At 42.9% G+C, this 19,633-nt stretch overlaps 1 protein-coding gene across 1 annotated transcript in view; it reads left to right on the top strand.

Moving 5' to 3' along the window:
- LOC144829565 (copper-transporting ATPase 1-like) overlaps positions 1-19,633 on the top strand; it is a 137,225-nt gene that overhangs the window by 52,232 nt on the left and 65,360 nt on the right. The window contains exons 10-11 of the mRNA XM_078688824.1: positions 9,308-9,490; positions 10,857-11,070. Coding sequence (XP_078544950.1) covers positions 9,308-9,490; positions 10,857-11,070 — 397 coding nt within the window. The remainder of the gene's footprint in view (positions 1-9,307; positions 9,491-10,856; positions 11,071-19,633) is intronic.

Here is a 19,633-nt window from a genome sequence, read left to right as displayed (position 1 = left end):
AGTCATCCGGGGCGCGCAGCGCGTAACGTAAGCATAACAAGTCATGTGACTTGTTAATAAAACTTTTCATTGGTTCATTTTACTTTTCTTATTCTAATGATGAAAGCCTTGGTCATATCACCTAAAAATTACGCTTTTAATTACTTCCGAACATTATTTTTTCTTAAATATATGTTATAATGTTCCAGGCTAATGTACTTTCCCGGAAATTTTACAACTGTCCTGCAAGTAAAATATATTCTTTTTTCGAGAAAAAGAGCGTTTCTTCGTCCCATGACGGAGCCGTTGAGCAAAAGAGGGTCGACCTGCTGTCTTAGTCGCCGATACGCCTGAATATGAGATTCTTATCGATCACTTTATGTTGCAGGAATAGAAAACACAACAGCCCTTGACCATTTATCTTTACTGCGTTCCTTCGTATTATACCTTTTACCCTTCATGTAATTGGTCTGCTTTATTTCACTTGCCTTTTAATGATTCTAAAACAGTGACTATTATTAAAAACTTTACCAATGTATATACTACTACCATGTTTTCTTTTAAAAACCTTTATTGTGAAAATTTCATTATACAAATACGAGCCTATAACCACGTGGGCCGGCCACGGAGCAAACTGTAATCGTATATGATGAGTAGACATTTACACTGTAGAGGAACGTAACGGGCGGGCCATTAGGTTGCAAGAACTAAGGTGTCTAACAGTTACGGAATCGGTGGACGTACATTTTATAATTAAAATACGACAGGGCCAGTTACAATAAAATTATCTAGATATACATTTGCGGGCAAGTACCATGGGTGACGTTAATTCGAATTTTCAACAGTACAGTAATCAATAACACATCAGAACTTAATATCAATAGGGATGTCGAAATATTCAATCAATTCTCGTCCCCGCCCGCCATGTGCTTCAAAACTGCATACGTATCTCGTGAGTTCAAGGTTCTGCAACCAGTACACAACAAGGAGTTACGAGTCCCATTTATTCCGGCGCCATTTTGGGCGAGGACGGGCAGGTCCAGGATATAGTCAAAATGTCTCTACCAACCATCGACTATGATGTTCATATGCTGTATTTATTAGAGTAACACTCATCTGTCCACATGAAATTAATTTACCACAATCTAAACATGTCATTTTAATCTTTCCAAAGTTCTTCTAAATATTTGGGACCGTTTCCCTTGCCTCTGAAGCTCTCAGTGCCACTTCTTTGATGAATGTACTAGCAGGTCAGGGGTTCTCCTCCAAATCTCTCTTTTATGCAGCACTATAATTAATTGGTGCCACCTCTCCATATGACGATGCATGGTATAGTTACCACAACTATATTTTTTTTCGGTTCCTCTGGAGAGTTCATCGTGGCAGATGAAGCGTGTAACGTACCGGGCATTTACCTTTTTTTGCATGTACAGGAAAGGAAAAAAAAATCGAGCGTCCGAGTTCTAAGGTGTCCCAGGGCCATTTTAGTGGACCAGGCCCAAATCCAAAGAACAGGCCGCCATTTTGAGAGTCCTCTTGCAGCCGCCTGTCGCTGTAGCATCAAGAGCAGCCGAAACTCAGCTGAATGGCAACTGAAACGGTAAATGGGCGCCCCACTACATTTCAGCATTGTAGGATGACCACACCAGTACAGCAACTTGCTAGACATCACCTCGGTGCCATCCGGATCTCGGCGCCCCACTGCAGATGAAGTGCCTCTCAACTATGAAACCACCACGGTGACATCCGGATCTTGGCGCGTTGTGCTGCCTTCGGCCTATTCGCACATCGGTCCGCTACTGACGCCATCTCACAGGCTAATGGGGTGACCCACGCCGAGTTTCAGCATTGTAGGATGACCACACCAACTTGCTAGACATCACCTCGGTGCCATCCGAATCTTGGCATCTCAACGCCTAGTGGTATCTTCCATACAGAAAATATTGTTACGCTGCCTTTGGCCCCATTCGCACATCAGTCCGCAACTTAGACATCACCTCGGTGCCATCCGGATCTTGGCATCTCAGCGCCTTGTGGTGTCAGTCAGAAAATATTGTTGCGCTGCCTTTGGCCCCATTCGCACATCAGTCCGCTACTGACACCATCTCACAGGCCAATAGGGCGCCCCACGCGGACTTTTACCATTGTACGATGGCCACACCAGTGGCACAACTTGCTAGACATCACCTCGGTGCCATCCGAATCTTGGCATCTCAACGCCTAGTGGTATCTTCCATACAGAAAATCTTGTTACGCTACCTTTGGCCCCATTCGCACATCGGTCCGCAACTTAGACATCACCTCGGTGCCATCCGGATCTTGGCATCTCAGCGCCTTGTGGTGTATTCTCTTCAGAAAATATTGTTGAGCTGCCTTTGGCCCCATTCGCACATCGGTCCGCAACTTAGACATCACCTCGGTGCCATCCGGATCTTGGCATCTCAGCGCCTTGTGGTGTCTTCTACTCCGAAAATATTGTAGAAAATATTGTTGCGCTGCCTTTGGCCCCATTCACACATCAGTCCGCTACTGACACCATCTCACAGGCCAACAGGGCGCCCCACGCCGACTTTTACCATTGTACGATGGCCACACCAGTGCCACAACTTGCTAGACACCACCTCGGTGCCATCCGGATCTTGGCATCTCAGCGCCTTGTGGTGTCTTCAAATCAGAAAATATTGTTGCGCTGCCTTTGGCCCCATTCGCACATCGGTCCGCTACTGACGCCATCTCACAGGCCAACGGGGTGCCCCACGCCGACTTTCAACATTGTAGGATGGCCACAGAAGTGCGACAACTTACTAGACACCACCTCGGTGCCATCCGGATCTTGGCGCGTTGTGCTGCCTTCGGCCTATTCGCACATCGGTCCGCTACTGACGCAAACTCACAGGCCAACGGGGCGCCCCACGCCGACTTTCAGCATTGTAGGATGGCCACACCAGTGCGGCAACTTGCTACACACCACCTCGGTGCCATCCGGATCTTGGCATCTCAGCGCCTAGTGGTGTCTTCTATTCCGAAAATATTGTTGCGCTGCCTTCGGCCCCATTCACACATCGGTCCGCTACTGACGCCATCTCACAGTCCAACGGGGCGCCCCACGCCGACTTTCAGCATTGTAGGATGGCCACACCAGTGCGGCAACTTGCTACACACCACCTCGGTGCCATCCGGATCTTGGCGCGTTGTGCTGCCTTCGGCCTATTCGCACATCGGTCCGCTACTGACGCAAACTCACAGGCCAACGGGGCGCCCCACGCCGACTTTCAGCATTGTAGGATGGCCACACCAGTGCTGCAACTTGCTGGACACCACCTCGGTGCCATCCGGATCTTGGCGCGTTGTGTTGCCTTCGGCCTATTCGCACATCGGTCCGCTACTGACGCCGCCTCACGTGCCAACGTATTTTCTCCGCATTTTACACCCTATGCCGCATAACAGGTCATGTGACTTGTTTATAAAACTTTTCATTGGTTCATTTTACTTTTGGTTTCCTAATGATGGAAGGCTTGATCATGTGACCTAAAAACAACACTTTTCATTGGATGAAAACTTTTTTTTTTTCCCAAACGATGAAAGCCCCACCTTGTTTCTGGATGTTTCAGACTGAAGCTGGCGTCAGCATGAGAGCACCACCATCTCGTAGCCCAGTCGTGGTCATTCCGCGAGCAATCATGGCAGCCGCTCCCCACCAGAAGCCTGCAGGAGTCGGAGCCCCCAAAACTTTTGATGAATTCTCAAGGCGGAGGGGACGCTTTCGAGAATGGGGTCCAAGACCTAGCAGACAAGCGTCCGATTTCCAAGGTGTCCCAGGGCCATTTCAGTGGACCAGGCCCAAAAAGGAAACAGCCTGCCGCCATTTTGAGAGTCCTGTGACAGCCGCCTATCGCTGCACCGCAAGAGTGGGCGCAACTCAGCTGAATTGCGGCTTTTGACACAGTGGACCAAAAACGGACGGAATGGCAACTGAAACGGTAAAGGGGCGCCCCACTACAACAGATGACACTCCACCTGGAGAGGCCCGTTCACGCCGCCTCCCCCGGGGCGCCCCACGCAGTTATTCGGAGCAGCATTGTAGGATACCGAAACCAGTGCGGCAACTTACTGGACATCACCTTGGTGCCATCGTTCTGCTGCCTTGGAACTATTCGCGCAACAGTTTGCTACTGATGACCCACCCCCCGCGACGCCCCATGCCGTTATTTGCTGGGTGGCAACTTACTAGACATCACTTTCGTGTCATCTAGATTTCAGCGCGTTCTGCTGCCTTGGAACTATTCGCACAACAGTTTGCTACTGATGACCCACCCCCCGCGACGCCCCACGCCGGAAATCTGGACGTTGTGCTGCGTTGGGACTATTCGCACAGCCGACCGCTACTTCGTTGTTTTTCCCTAAAAATGTTTATATGTTATTACTATTTTTGTTTTCTTGTATATATTTATAAATTATTAAAGTTTTATAATCTTACTACTTTGTCGGAGTGCTATATATTTTTAATGTGACACATAATTGTAAAAACTTTGATGTACAAAGAGTCATCCCTGGAATCTTCCGCTTCAGGCTCGGTCCCCTCCCCAATCACAATACAGGATGGTTTTCAGATAATAGCAACGCTTCTGCTGTGACGGATCTCATCGAGTGTGGGCCTTGATCTACTATAACTCCTTTGAAGAGGGGTGATTCTTTACAGCTGTGGCCATAAACTACATCTGCAGGGCTAGCTGATACCCTAGGACCAGCCTGGACAATCGGACACAGAGGAAAAGGAGTGTCAGAGGGTGCGGTAGTGAATAGGGCGAAATAGAGGTGTCGGGCGGGCACAGGGTGTGATTCTCAGGGAAGAGCAGCGCAGATGGGGGGAGGTTTATTACCCATGCATAAGACAGAGAGCGGGGGTGACCACTGCCTGGGGGAGATGCTTGCGAGGGTGGGGAGCCATGCTAAGGATCGACAGCGTGCACAGAGTGGGTCTGGTCAAGGCATCTAAAATGGCTGCCGTGCACGACAAAAGTGTGGCATTTGAAAAAAGACAAGATGGCGCAGACAATGTTTTTCAACACTTCCTGATTTCCTTCGAATCGAACGTTAACAGACGTTGGGGCATATTACCAAAGTTAAGCGATATTTATCCCTAACGATGCTTAGCAACGATTTTTTTACCGTCAGAAATTATCGCAGATAAACCTTGCTATTATCAAGGTTTATCGGAAATACGATAAAAAACGACCGCAATGCATTAATATCGCTGAAAACTCAGCGATATTCATGCATTACCGAGCTAATGCTCTTAGCCATGTTATCCACCTCCCATTGGATAACATGGCTAAGAACTGCTCAGGGCAGGTGGTAGCTTTTGGAGATATTCGCGCTTATCTCGAATATTTCCAAAAGTTGATAATAGGAGATAGCGATGTTAGCGACTGTTTCCAGTCGCTAACATCTTGGCATGCCCACTTTGCATGTCATTAGTGATAAATATCACTCACATGCAAAGTGGGGCCCAAGATGGTCGCTATCTTCTACTAGCCGTCGCTAACTGGTGTTAGCAACAGCTAGGTAATACACATATAATTTTATCTCCGCGAAGCGGAGCGCTGTTACAGATATATATCTTGTTTCTGAACGTTAATTTCTCAAAATGCACTGAAGCACATATATTGAGACCTAGCAAAGGCACATCGGGCTACCAGTCCCTACAATTTTGCCAAGTTTCGTGCAAATCCATTCAGCTGTTCCATCCTACCGAGAGACAAGATGGCGGCCGCTACGGACTGTTTGGAATGTTTACAGACACCGGAGAGCCAATCAGCTTCGCTTCGCAAAGCTCCGTAACGCGAAAAGTACGCGAAGCGGTGCGCTGTTACAGATATATATCTTTTTTTGAACGTTAATTTCTCAAAATCCACTGGAGCACATATATTGAGATCTAGCAAAGGCACATCGGGCTACCAGTCCCTACAATTTTGCCAAGTTTCGTGCAAATCCATTCAGCTGTTCGATTATTATTATTTTTATTTTTTTTTGCCCCGCGGGGCCCTTTTAAAACCTCCACATCAAACCTAGGGGGTGAGCGACAATGTACTATGCCCCCTTATGGTCATTTGCCCCTTCGCTTTGGCCTCCTCTTGTCTCTCGATCCTACCGAGAGACAAGATGGCGGCCGCTACGGACTGTTTGGAATGTTGACAGACGCCGGAGAACCAATCAGCTTCGCTTCACAAAGCTCCGTTGCGCGAAAAGTACGCGTAGCGGAGCGCTGCCCGGTCCGCTGTTACAGATATATATCTTTTTTTGAACATTAATTTCTCAAAATCCACTGAAGCACATATATTGAGACCTACAAAAGGCACATCGGGCTACCAGTCCCTACAATTTTGCCAAGTTTCGTGCAAATCCATTCAGCCGTTCGGGCTAAAAGTGAGGCCAACCGCCCTATGGAAATTAACATGGGAAAAACGCGTTTTGGGACCCCCCTTTTTTCTCGGCCCCCCCTTGACGAACCCCCCCAAAATTTTCAGGGGCTGCTCAGAAACGAAATGTGCCATTTTCCTGAAAATTTCAGCCAATTCCGTCCACAAACGCCAAAGTTATTAGACATAGAATTTTCAAAAATCCCATAGGGAAAAAATCCTAACTATATATACCTACTGGCGACCGCCAGTAGGTAATACACACAACTCACTATGCAATGAACAGAGGGCACGCACACGAGGGCTGATAGCTTCACGTTCCTTTAATGTGTTGGGCCTTCCACGACCTGGCAGTTTAAAAAGCATTTCAGAGAAGTGTTTCGGCTGTGTTACCAGTCTTTCTCAATCTGAAAGGCGCCATATTGACGCTGCTTTTGTGCTTGCAAGATCAGTAAAAATAGATAATGTACTCTGTAAATTCCTTGGGCAGAAAACAAATGAGTGTGTGCATATTACTTAATTTTAAGGCGTGCAGTAGCATAGTGGTCAGCGACATTTAAAATGTGTCCAGCCAGCTTATTATCAAGGCTACTTGTGAGATCTCATAATTGGCATAATAACAAGGAATATTCTTGTAAATATTACTGCTGCCTGAAAACACTACTAGTTGTTTAATTAAATCTCATTTTCAAATGCTTTACACCACTTCGGAAAGTGTCTTTTTTAAAATAAATTTAAGTCATTTCGGAATTAAATTTCCCTTCTTTGCACCTTAACAGCCATCTCGGAAAAAAAGTTACAGTTAAGTCTTTCACTTTAAAACAAACGTGGACACTATAATTATTTAAAACAGCTGTGCCGTTTGCCACTGTTGGCTTCTGTAATGTATCTCGAGTAAGTGAATTTATTGGGGCATACAGGTTACTTTCTTTCATTTTGTCTGTCATTGTGTTGAGACAAATTGTTTAATGTTACCTTGAGCCCGGAAATCCACTCCCAGCATATTGCCATATTTATTGCAGCTAACAACTCAGGTGATGCAATTAAAAGGCCTTGCCTGACACGTTTCGGACCTCCCCGGTCCTTATTCTTTGGCTACATAGTTGGCCAATCATAAAAAACTTCAATAATGCCCGATTAAACAATGCCTTCCCTTGTGGTCCTTTCAAATTAAAATCATCGATGCTGGAAATTTCACCCATTCGGTCTTTCTGGTCTCACAGATTCGCAGACCCACCTCCAGGGAGAGATTGTTTTGGCATCTATTTTAAGTTAAGGAATCTGCGGCTAGAAATCTGTATGAGATGAACAAATTACTTACCTTTGGTAATGCCTTATCTGGTAGAAACACTATCTCGTGGCAGATTCCTTACTGATCCTCCCATCCTCCCTGTTCTGCGATTGGCACACTGGTCATTCCACCTCAATAAGGCTTCATGCTTATGATGTCCAAAACTCGTCACAAACTGAGGTCAGTGCACTGGGGTGGCGCCTATATATGCACTGCGCATGTCACTTCTGGTGCAAATGACTCCTCGCGAAGTTGATCTATGCCACCTGCTGGCGCTTGGGGACTGCTCAAAATAATTTCCAGATCCAGTCTGAAGCCTCTGGAATATTCTAAAGTAAGTAAACTGCAGCTCGATTGAGTATCTATCAGGTGTGGCGTTACCAAAGGTAAGTAACTTGTTATCTAGGCTGGCAATGGCAGTAAAGAACACAATGCCATCTCGGAGCTGAATTGAATGCGAGGCACCATGATGGGGCAATGCTGATGGTTTCCTCTTTCCTATCCAACATGGCAGCCAAGCCTTGTCCCCAACTTTTCATGGCTTCACTTTTCTTCCAGGGCATTTCAGTTCTCATTTCCTGTTCGGGATTATATGCAAAGCTGTGTACATTACCGGTTGCATCAAACTGCTTCAGGTTGTGTTTGTTCGGTCGGGTTCCAAGCTACATTATTCCCTAGTATTACCTCTCTGATTTTTTTCTTAAGACTCCTGACGTTGTGGATTACTGTACTCTTGTTTGCCTCTATCCTATGGTTTGTGTGACACTGTTGTGGGTAGTTGGCTACCTTCATCTGCTACTACTGTGCTGTTGAAATGTACCTCATATCACCATCGAACACTTGTCTCCAAATATCCTCAGACTACAGAGTGATCATTTTCCTCGTCCTACTTTTTGTGGGAAACCAGCTTGATTGGTGGTGGGAATTAATAAATATGCGATGTGCCCATCCTATAAAAGCCTGTGTTTCGTTGAAATGGCTTTGCATGAGCTGCAGTTATATGATACGGAGTTACGTTTGTGCATGTTCATTAGAGTGCATTTGAGCAGGTGTCACCATTAGGTGATCAATATATTGTGGGTGTGGAACGCGGCCTTCCACCCGCTGCCACACGGGCAAGCTGCTTAGGGCTCTTCGGAGTGATATAGTGGGGCTGGAGTGGTAGAGAATAGAAATATCAAATAACTTTATTGTGATTGCTTGTTTTAAAAAGCAATTACTGCAGTAAGCAATAGAAATATTTACCAAAATGTAATAACACTCTCTTGTACAGCCCAGAAGATCTGTTGTGAATCACACTCAAAATGTGTTACTTTCAAAACATGTACAATACGTGATATTGATTGTGCTAAACAGGCCAAAACGAAGCTGACTGTTCAACAACTTTTAGACGCGACATTGATGTAAACAATAATCAACAAAATTAAAATGTGCGCACTCCTCACTTCATGAGTTTGACTGGTTGTGTAGATATACTGTTTTATATTCACCAAACCATTTATTACAGAGTTCTTCAAATCTGAGCGGGGTAAAGCAAAGATATATGTTCCATGCCACTTTGATATGAGATGTGATGGGAATAAAACTGCTGAAATAATCAAATTTTACCTAATTGCAGGTGAGAACAGTGGTGTTCGATAAAACTGGTACCATAACCCATGGTACCCCGGTTGTGATGCAAGTGAAGGTGCTGGTGGAAAAGAATAGGATGCCCACAAATAAGCTGCTGGCAATTGTGGGGACTGCGGAGAGTAACAGCGAGCATCCCCTCGGATCAGCAGTTACCAAGTATTGTAAGAAGGTAAATAGAACTAACGCCTTGGAATGTTTCAGCATCATCAGTAAGGTGAACACACGAGAGGTTGGTCAGACCCCAGTACCACCTAAACATAAAAGGATAGATTTGAATCCACCTTTTTGAAAAATACATAAGGGCTTGTTCACAAAGAGTAAATCTAGGTGAGTAGACTTCAGGCTGCATTGCTCCTGGATTTACCATTGTTTTGGTAAATTTACAGAATTCTAGATGTTAAACCTTGAGGTCATACATCTTTTCTCGATTTCTAGGTTCCTAGCCTCCTAACCCTCTCAGGTTTTCAAAGTGGGGTTAGTAGAGGGTTTAAGTGCACTGTTCCAGAAAATGTTTTTTCACCTTTGGAAGAAATGCCTTTTGTTGTGGAGAAGTTGCTTCCTCAGCACTGCCTCTTAAATATGGGAGTGTTTCTTCACATCCTGGAAATATATTAAGCATGAGTAATTATGTTGTGATGAGAATATGAAGACGTAGTTCAGATGAATTGGCTTGAAATAACATCCCCAAGGCATATTGAAAATTAAAACTGCTAAACGGTTAAATTGAATCTTATGTTCTGTATTGATCCATTGCTGCCTGACTATAGCAAACCATAGATCCTTTGGAGAAAGGTTAATATTTTGGGAGTGTACTTACAATCCGTCAAAAGCACATGAGGCCAATTTTTCTGCCTCATCTTTGTCTATCCGATTATGTCAACCACTGATTTCTCAAGGCTATCGTTTTCGTGGTCAGAAACTTGAATGGAAGATTTAGAAGGATTGTATTTGCTCGCTAAGACCAACTTCACAAAGCCCAGGCTTATATAGAGCTGTTACTCTAATTGGATTAGTGCAGCAGGTGCTATGGCTCGAACCATCTAGGGCTGAGGGTTGTGAGTGACTCCCTGCACCCCAATTCTAAAATATCTTTTACTTTCTCACTGGGAGCCAAAGGGTGGGGCGATTATTCTTGCTTGCATTAGAGCTCATAGCTACGACATAAATTCAAAATCTGCTCTGGTGGGATAACTCAACATGTTAGAGGAGAATTCTTACCTATCGTAAATTTTTAGAAATACTTAAACACAAACTATATGGTGGAGAAATTACTGTATTTCTGGACACATTCTGCCCTGGCTCCTAGTTTCGCAGTAAAGACTGATAATGGTATGGCTGTTGCCTGCGCACATCTGTGATTGCATGTAGGGCTACATAGTGGTGCATGTATATCTCAAAGAGTAGAGGTGAGCGGAATTATCCATAACAATGCCTTCAATTAGAAACTATTGCTATGATATTTTGGACATGGACATGGGTGGAGGGTGCATGCTCAGCATTTAATGATATTTTCTGTTATTTTTAACTTTGAATAGACACTGAATGTGGAGACCCTTGGCTCATGCACAGAGTTTCAGGCAGTGTCTGGCTGCGGAATCAGTTGTAAAGTCAACAATATTGATGCACTACTCAACAGACCAAGCCCAGACGTAGAGATCAAGAATGCCAGAAACGCAATCCTGATTCACATTGATGGCCCGAATGATGAACTATATCCAAATTCCTTGATCATTGACCCCCAGATTCCAAGTAAGTGCACTCAACTTCAGACCGTGTTTTTTAATGTTATTATGGACCCTAGGCTGTGCTCTTTTATACAAATTGCTAAGCAGAAGAGTCAGGTATTTTTAACTTGACTCTTTCTCTCCAATTTGAACCATAGCGGCTTCTCTTACCGTTTTCACCCTGCATGCCAAGTCCCCAGGCTTCCACATATATGTCAATCTGCCCTTCAAAGGACAAGTAAACATAATACCAGACAACCTGGTAGATCTCCAGCTTAATTAAATATTTTCTGTTTCACAACTGTTTCACTTACCCTCTCCTTTTTTTTTTGTCCCACTTTGATGCGGTTGTGTATTGGTCGTCAGCCTCCCGTATACCACTACGGCCTTTTTTTATTGGTTTTTACTCCATCAGCATTTTTTGAAGTCCCAAAACTTTTGTGTTTTGGGACTGGAAAGTTCTTATCACTTTATTTAGTAACTTTTCATGCTCCTCCCTCTTAGTGCTCGTTTTGTCTGCTTGCATGCATCTTTGGAACTTCCCCCTATATTTCTTTTTTATGTATTAGAATATCTCTTATGCTTTCCTTAACCTGGGCATTAGACCTCTTCTTTTTACTCTGAATTCCCTATGGCACTTAAGGTCTCAACTTCAGAGAAAGCTAAATAAAAGATCAATTTTCTTAAGAAAATTTCTATTTTGAAGTGTGAACATGACAATTTGAAGGGGTGCTTGCCATGAAGATCTGACCGTGAGTAATTGTCTTCATGAGCATTTGTTTTGTTGACCTGCCCAATACTTGCTTTCTTGAACTTTGTCAAAACGCCATTTGGTTCACCCCTGCGCTTACACATTGACTAGTGGCAGGACCCTTTCGAAGCAGCATAGAACATGTTTGGGGCAAGGAAGTGGAAACATTCTGCAGAGGACCATTGTTCATGTTATAGATTACTTATTAGCAGAAGGATGCAACTTGTTTAGAATGTGTGGTTGGGCAAGGATTGTGGTATAGTTTACAAACCCACACTCTCCTTAACCCCATTGATTCATAGATACACTTGAGAGGTCAGTTAAACGAGTCGGATTGCTTGGCGCAAGAACATTGAATTCTCTAATATTAACCAACCTGTTTACCTGTGATATGACGGAAAGTTCCTCCAACAAGGAGTAAACTCTTTCTCCGAAATAACGCACAAGAGAGAGAGACAGAGAGAGAGAGAGAGACAGAAAGAGAGAACAAAATGTTGCTCTATTGCAATTCAAAATAAATTTGCAAAAGCTGTTTGTAGCATTTTCAGACAGTTGTTTATAGTATTTGCTGTACTTGCCAGAGTTTAAGACTGACCTTACCACAGAATACTATTTGATTTTTGAAGCATTTATCAGAGGTTTCTTGCTTTCTAACATAATTGTGATCTTCTCTAGCATGTTGCTGGTCTAAAGGTTGACAATCTCATGACTATAGACTTGCATCTTAGAGCCAAATCTTGGAAGTGGTATAGTTCATTTTTTGTTTCCCATTGAACCTATTGTCTGCTATCAACAACCGAACCCTTTGCATCGCAGAAGGAGTGTGGATGAATAATGTCCATCTATTCTAGCCACTGTCCTGCACAGCTCCCAGCTTGCTAGTGCGGGGTGAGACCTTAGGTTCCAATAGGTTACTCTGCTTGGCATCTCTTTCATTGCTAATGGTAAAATAGCGACTGATGAAGAGTAGAAATGGTCCTGTTTTTGTTTAAACATGGTCATGACAACTATTGCAATTAAACCATGATGCAAAATCATCTCCTGTCCTTAACCCAGCAGAGTGACGTATATTTAGTGAGCGGGGAATAAGGTCCACTTTCCACACAATCAGAGATCAAACCGAGAACGATGCAATCTCAGGTTATCATATTAGTCACAAACGGAGTCTCATTTCTGTAGCTTCTGACACTAAGAAGGGGAATGCTAGGGGCCGAGAAGACCATCACCGTGGTCTCTTAGAATTTAGAAGAGTGGTTTTCAAGTAAGTAAACTAGACTGAAGAGAAATTCACTCCCAGCATTTAATGGTACTTTTTTGCAAAACAAAAATGGGGTTTATTGCGAATGTTTTTCCAGATAACTAAGACTCTCCGTTCCTGCAAAGCCCATGAACAGCGATACTTCTCAAATGTAGTTGTCCTTGTCATGATAACAAATGTTTCTTGGTTAATGTTATCACCCAGCAACTGACAGCTATGCAGACCAGACAGTAATTTGTCTTGGGGGCGTAGTTAATATTCAGACTAAATATAGTCAAAATATATCTTGCTGCTAATACAGATCAATGTCATCAGTGATAATGTTACAATTGAAACCATCACGACAGACATTTGTGATAAATACAGTCAAGTTTCAGTAATGACACTGAGTGCTCTTTCCAGAACACTGGAGCAGATGGAAATAGCTGAGGAGGGTGTTAGCCCAGGACCTGACTTAATGAATTTCCCGGGGAGTGTCTGGAGACTAAAGACGAAATGTCAGAACGAAATAATCAGATGCCCTCAATATCTTACTGAATACTTCTTTAACCAAGGCCTGAGAGGGCCTTTCCAACCTTATATGCTGTAATTACAGTCCAATACTACAGACTAGTTGTTTTTATCCCTTTTTGTTTTTACTTATAGACATGAGATTGATTAATTGCATAATGATTTGATTTCTCACTCTTTTCTTTCTATTTCTCTCTATAACCTGATCTGTTAGTTCATATTCTGTAGAAATTGGAACTGTATCTTACTGGTCCACTGCCGTTATTTTGATTGGCTCATTGCTCTTCTCCTTCGTATTACGGTTGGTGATTCTGTCCCCACGTGTACTATCTAGGAAGGTTAAAGTCGTCAGATTGATGTTTAAATTACTGAGCAGTTGTGATTTAGATTATTTGTTTGGTATACTTCTCCAAAATCTGTGGCTACAGTGGAGCATTTTTTGTTTATTATAGAAACCAGATGAAAAAAGTGTATTTATTGAGTGCATTTGGGCTCTAGAAAGATAGTTTGGTTCAATTTACTTTTGCTGTGATTGCAATGAGGAGGTAGCTCAAGTACCTTCACTGTTTACTTTGAACCCTGGAAAATGTGTGGAGTAAAGATGTAGAAAAGGTTTGTGTTCCACTTGTGTGGCGTTGATGCATTGACTTCCTACTTGTGATGTGGATTTAGGCTACGTACATATTTGTGGTTAGCTGGGCCAACTCCTGAACAGAAAGGATGGATACATAATGTTGGTTTCAGTCGGAGAGAGAAATTGTTGTGTTACTTGTCCTCCTTTGGATTAAACCCAAATGAATTCCAGAACAGAAACGGCAGAATGTTAATTATATACTCTTTCCAGGGTGTTCTCCAAATGTACCTATCCTGGACTCCTGCTTATGGATATTTGTACTAGTGCAACCTTGGCACCCAAACAACATTCACAGTGTGTTTTGTTTCTTTTCACTTAGAAGAAAAGTTCATCCTGTGACCAATTTGATGTTCTACTAAAGGCCAAACCATCACCTTCCCACCCTGTTCTTTATTAAGTTAAGAACTACCCACAAAGCACAGCCACTCTTTAAATGTAATGTTTCTTTTAAATGTACTGTGTATTACATTTTAGGTAAAGCTAGCTAAATAGCCTTTCTACATGAATGTGATATGGATATAGAAGAGGGTAGACTCGCAACAGACAGACTCTAAGCACCTAGATACCCTGTTGGGTGATTAACTGCACTTTATAAATCGTGAATGAGTGATTGATTCTATATCCTACTTTGTGTTACCTACTGAGCCTGTAAGCTCTACTTTATGGTTGCTGGTTCATAACCCTGCAGTTTTTTAAATCACTTGATCGTTAATATCTGTTTTCCAATTAGATTAATTAAGGTCAAAGGTGTACATCCCATCAGATAGGATCCATAATGTTCATGTACTATCTTACATATATTATTATCATGAATGTTATAGCACAACAATCTTATATTATTCACAACTAAAATGCAGTACTGTTTTAAACTGAAAGCTACAGATTTTTTCTTTAGCGCAACTCCATTCTAAGATGGCCACCAAGTACAGATTCTGTGTAAAGATGGCCTCAGACATTAACACTGTTCCAACATCTCCCTTTCTGAGAAGAGCATCTTCTGGTCAGGTGGTTGTTGTTAGGAGACCAGCTCCATCCTGTCAGGTGGGATCTGTTCTACCATTATATAAACAGCTCATGATCAGTATACCAATGCAACACAAATCCTCTGGCTTTCTTCTGCTGTTAGATTATTTGTTCTAACTATTCGTTGAGCTCCTTCTCTGCTCCAGCCCTGTTAACTCTGGCTCTTCAGTTCCATCTCAGTACCAGTCTTGACAGCAATTGCTCTGCTCCATTCTTGGTATTACCCAGATCTAACACTTCAGCCTATCAAGAAGCATACTACAATAGGGACCTGGGCGGAAAACCAAACGTTTTTTGTGCCTTCAAGCTTTTTCTTCCTTGTGCTATCTGGCATTACTCCCTAGAGGGTATCTCTTCTGAAAAGCATGATAGCCTTTGGGCAGACAATGTGGCTTCTGGAAGGGTGCCACCGTTTCCTCCCAGCCTCGAAGAAAGAGGTGAAGGATTGACCCTTTCTCCAGCCACATATAATGCTATGTATTATAGGTACTATTCTTACATACAAATGAATCTCATAACTGGGGAAACATCACACATCAGCGGGGACAAACTAGACACGTAATTCAATGGTGACCAATTTGCAGTCTACATTCAGTATATTTTCACTTATCATACAAGTCCAAGAAATATTTCCTGATTCGGTCAAATAAAGCAGCTTGACCTCCTAGTTTGAAAGTATACTTTTCTACTTGCACTAGACTGGCTCATAGACATCTGATTCATCTCAGTAAATGGTTTGAATTAAGACTTCCAGGTTCTCAAAAGTATATTTTGTTTGTCATTGTTCCCCGTAGTAGCCATAGCATATTTCGTACCTTAGATGATGCCATTTTTAATAGAAACTCCTTGGTTGACAGCATCGTACTAGTTCCTGGAGCTAGATTCATCCTGGATTTCATCTCCTTCCATTAGTTCAGAAAAGTGTGCTGGTTCCTTGTTGTGGTGCTTTGCATCACTTGCAATTTCCCCGTTAACAATGCCAAAGATCAAGTCATTCTCTTATTTTGGATCGCCCCCCTCTGCATCAGTTCACCCCAATCGGATAAAGGCCCTGAGCTACGGTTGTCCATTCAGTTGCCAACCCAGAGGTCAAGCAGTATCCATACTATTAATCATTAGACTTTATGAAATTTAATGCAGCAGAAGTGATACACTTGGACATGTTGAGATGCCTTTCGTCTTAAACTTATGGCGGGCTAGCTGAAAGGGCATTTGTTTCCATGGGGCAGCCCATGTCTGTGCTATTTCCTTGAATCCAACATTTTAGCTCATGTGTAAGGCTTCAGTGCTCATGTTGCGATTCCTTCCTCTGCAAAGTTTCCACAGCTAGAAGTTGTGGAAGGTCACCAAATTTGAATTGGTTTAGAAAATCTACTCGTCCACTAAACAGCTAGGCAACGAAAAATGGAAGACGTTAAATAAGTGAAAGAACCTTGCAGCAGCCAACAGCCTGGATTTAATAGATCTCTGGGCAGACCCCATGAGCTACAGTCTTCCAAGCCACATGAGAGAATGGTATTGTTGTGCAGGTCAAACAACACCAAAGTTGCAATTTTGACAGTCCTGCTCTAGTAATCCGGGATGGCAATCCAAACTGATCTAGTGAGATCTTACACCAAGACATTTAACAGGTTTAAAGTAAGGAGACTAGGCGGGAATTTGAAGACTCAGAATGCTCCCAAGTAGGTATTTAAAGGATTAACTACAAGAGATTTTAGTTATGTTTGAACAAAAGCTGATAGTGAGGTGTGACTGGTGCCTTGTGACTTCTGATGGGTGGATCTGATGAGGTCTTACTGTGGTCCTGGACAACTGGTCTCATTGAGGGAGTGATAGAGCAGCGTGTGTAGGTTGAGAAGAGATGAAAGGGATGAGAACTGTTTCCCAGATTAACAGTAAACATGGTGGACAGAAAAACACAGCTATTTAATTGTCTTCGTTCTCATTACGCACATTCAACTTAGGCCCATATTGCATGGAGATTCATATAACATTGAGTATATAACATTGAGTCCAAAACTGACTTGAAGATTTATGATGACTTGTTCTTGAAAAGTAATACACATTGGGGTTTTTTACAGTAATGCTTTTATATTTTACATTTAAATATGTTTGCATATGTTTGCATCTTAAGGCATTATGTGTGAAGTAACTTCAGGTTGCCGTTTGTCTTCGGTATGTATTGGACAATTAAATAGCTGCATACATTTTGTATTTTGCATTATTTTGTTGACTGTTACCAAGAAAAATACTATTGTATTTTAAATTGAAGTCCACCGTGGGTCCTGAATGTGATATATTGACAATTATTAACTATAGCATAACTGGATCTTTGTAAGTCTTGCATTCACTGAGAGCTGCTCAATGTGCATTAATGTGATATTATCCATTCTTCCTCTTCCTGCGCCATTCACAGGGTATGTCCCCATTCTTATCTGACACCCGATCATTTGTTCTTGGTCATTGCGAGGAGCACCTTGTAGAAGTAAGCTACAGATTTTCAGCTCTCTCCCGATGTGACTCTAGTTTACTTAACCTAATGAGTTGGGATTCTGGATCTCCATTAACCCGGCACTTGCTTATCATGATTCTGGTGTTACGAACTGGCCAGCTGGAAAGTCATTACTTACAGTCAGGCCTTTTAGGGAAAGTAACTCACTTGATGAGTAACCTGTAATCCGCAGGCCCATTTTTGTCCACACTCCCATCTGTTTGGACCCAAAATGTACATGGGGTCTACGAAACGCCACTAATGGCAAGCGTGGACCACGAGGTGTTAACCATATGAATGTGCCTTTTATGTAAGAGGAAAGCTCAGTTGTGAATTGTTGCCCCTCCATTGCAGTTACCATTGGGCAGCGTCACAACATTGGCCTCACTAAGACCTACATCACTGCCCATGCTTCTTCCTACAAATTAGCGACAGCTGGCTCAACCATCATTTTCCAAACCCTAAACCCCTCCACCTCCTCATACCACAATCAAATCTCACCTTCCTTCTGTCATCTTTCTTCACCTGGACATTATTAAGTCTTACCTCTGTCCTTTTAACAACTCAAAGATACACCTGGACCCTGACAACTCCACACACCTCCACCCCCTCACTGACCTGCCTTCCTTAGGCTGTAGCAATAGACCTGGAGGTTATGGAGTGCTTTACATGAGAAGATAATATAAAGCAAACATGGCATATACTTAGATAAAAGATAGTGAAACAACATGTAAAGTATACAAATCAAGATAGATACACAGGTGCAAAAGCTATACACTTCAAGTAATTAGGAAGATTATGTTCGGAAAAAGGACAAATAATTACTGAACAAATATAACATGAAGATTGGAGATCAGGTGCAGGTCACAGGTTATGACCCCCAATAATAATTGGGCCAAACATGCCATACAGGTAAATAAAAGATGATAAAAACAAACTGCAAAATATACAAATCAAATAGATTAATAGGGGCAAGAGCTATACAAATCAGGTAGTTTGGTAGAGGATGTTCAGGGAGTGGACAAATATTACTGAACTAAAAACAACATGGTGAATTGGAGATTAAGTGCAGGTCACAGGATTATGATCCCCAGTAATAATTGAGGAGGTGGATTTTTAGGTCTTTTTTGAAGCTGAAATAGGAGGGCTTACAGTTTTTTGGGAGGGTATTCCAGATTATAGGGGCATTACCAGAGAAGGAGCGTGACTGTGTGGATTTCTTTTTATGCAGTGGTAGGATTAGAAGGAGGGAGTTGCTGCTTTCAGAGGTCGTGTGGTGCCTGCAATGAAGAGTTTCTTGGCGAGGTACTCCGGAGTGTCTGTGTGGAGGACTTTATGAGTAATGCAGTTTCGTAGGCAGATCTGCCTTCAATAGGGAGCCATTTAAGAGATTTGAGAGCTGGGGATATATGATTGAAGCGTTTGCAGTCTGTGATGAGCCTGGCTGCAAGATTGAGCACAGCTTGGATTGGAGCAAGGTGGACCTTGGGGATTCCGTTGAGGATGGCGTTACCATAATCAATACGTGAAAGTACAAGTGATTAAACTACAAGTTTAAAGTCATCGATAGGTATAAAGGGATTGATTTTCTTGAGGTGACGGAGAGTGCAGAGGGCTCCTTTTGCAGAGTTTTTCATGTGGACGTTAAGGGTTAGGGTGTTGTCGATAGAAATACCAAGAGATTTTACGGAGTTGGACAGGGTGAGTAAGCAGTTGAGTGCGTTAAGGTCAGAGATCCAGGATTTAATGGGGAGAGGGTTCTTTTTAGCAGAGAAGAGAATGATTTCGGTTTTATTAGGGTTAAGTTTGAGATGATTGGAATGGAACCAAGTTTGGATCTTGGTGAGGGTGTCGTTCAGGTGTAGGATGTCAGCATGATTTTTAATCTTGTAATAGATTTGGGTGTCGTCGGCGTAGAGGT

This window comes from Lissotriton helveticus, chromosome 4_1 (genome assembly GCF_964261635.1).
Source record: "Lissotriton helveticus chromosome 4_1, aLisHel1.1, whole genome shotgun sequence".
Lineage (NCBI taxonomy): Eukaryota > Metazoa > Chordata > Amphibia > Caudata > Salamandridae > Lissotriton > Lissotriton helveticus.
This window is presented reverse-complemented; position numbering and strand designations above follow the sequence as displayed.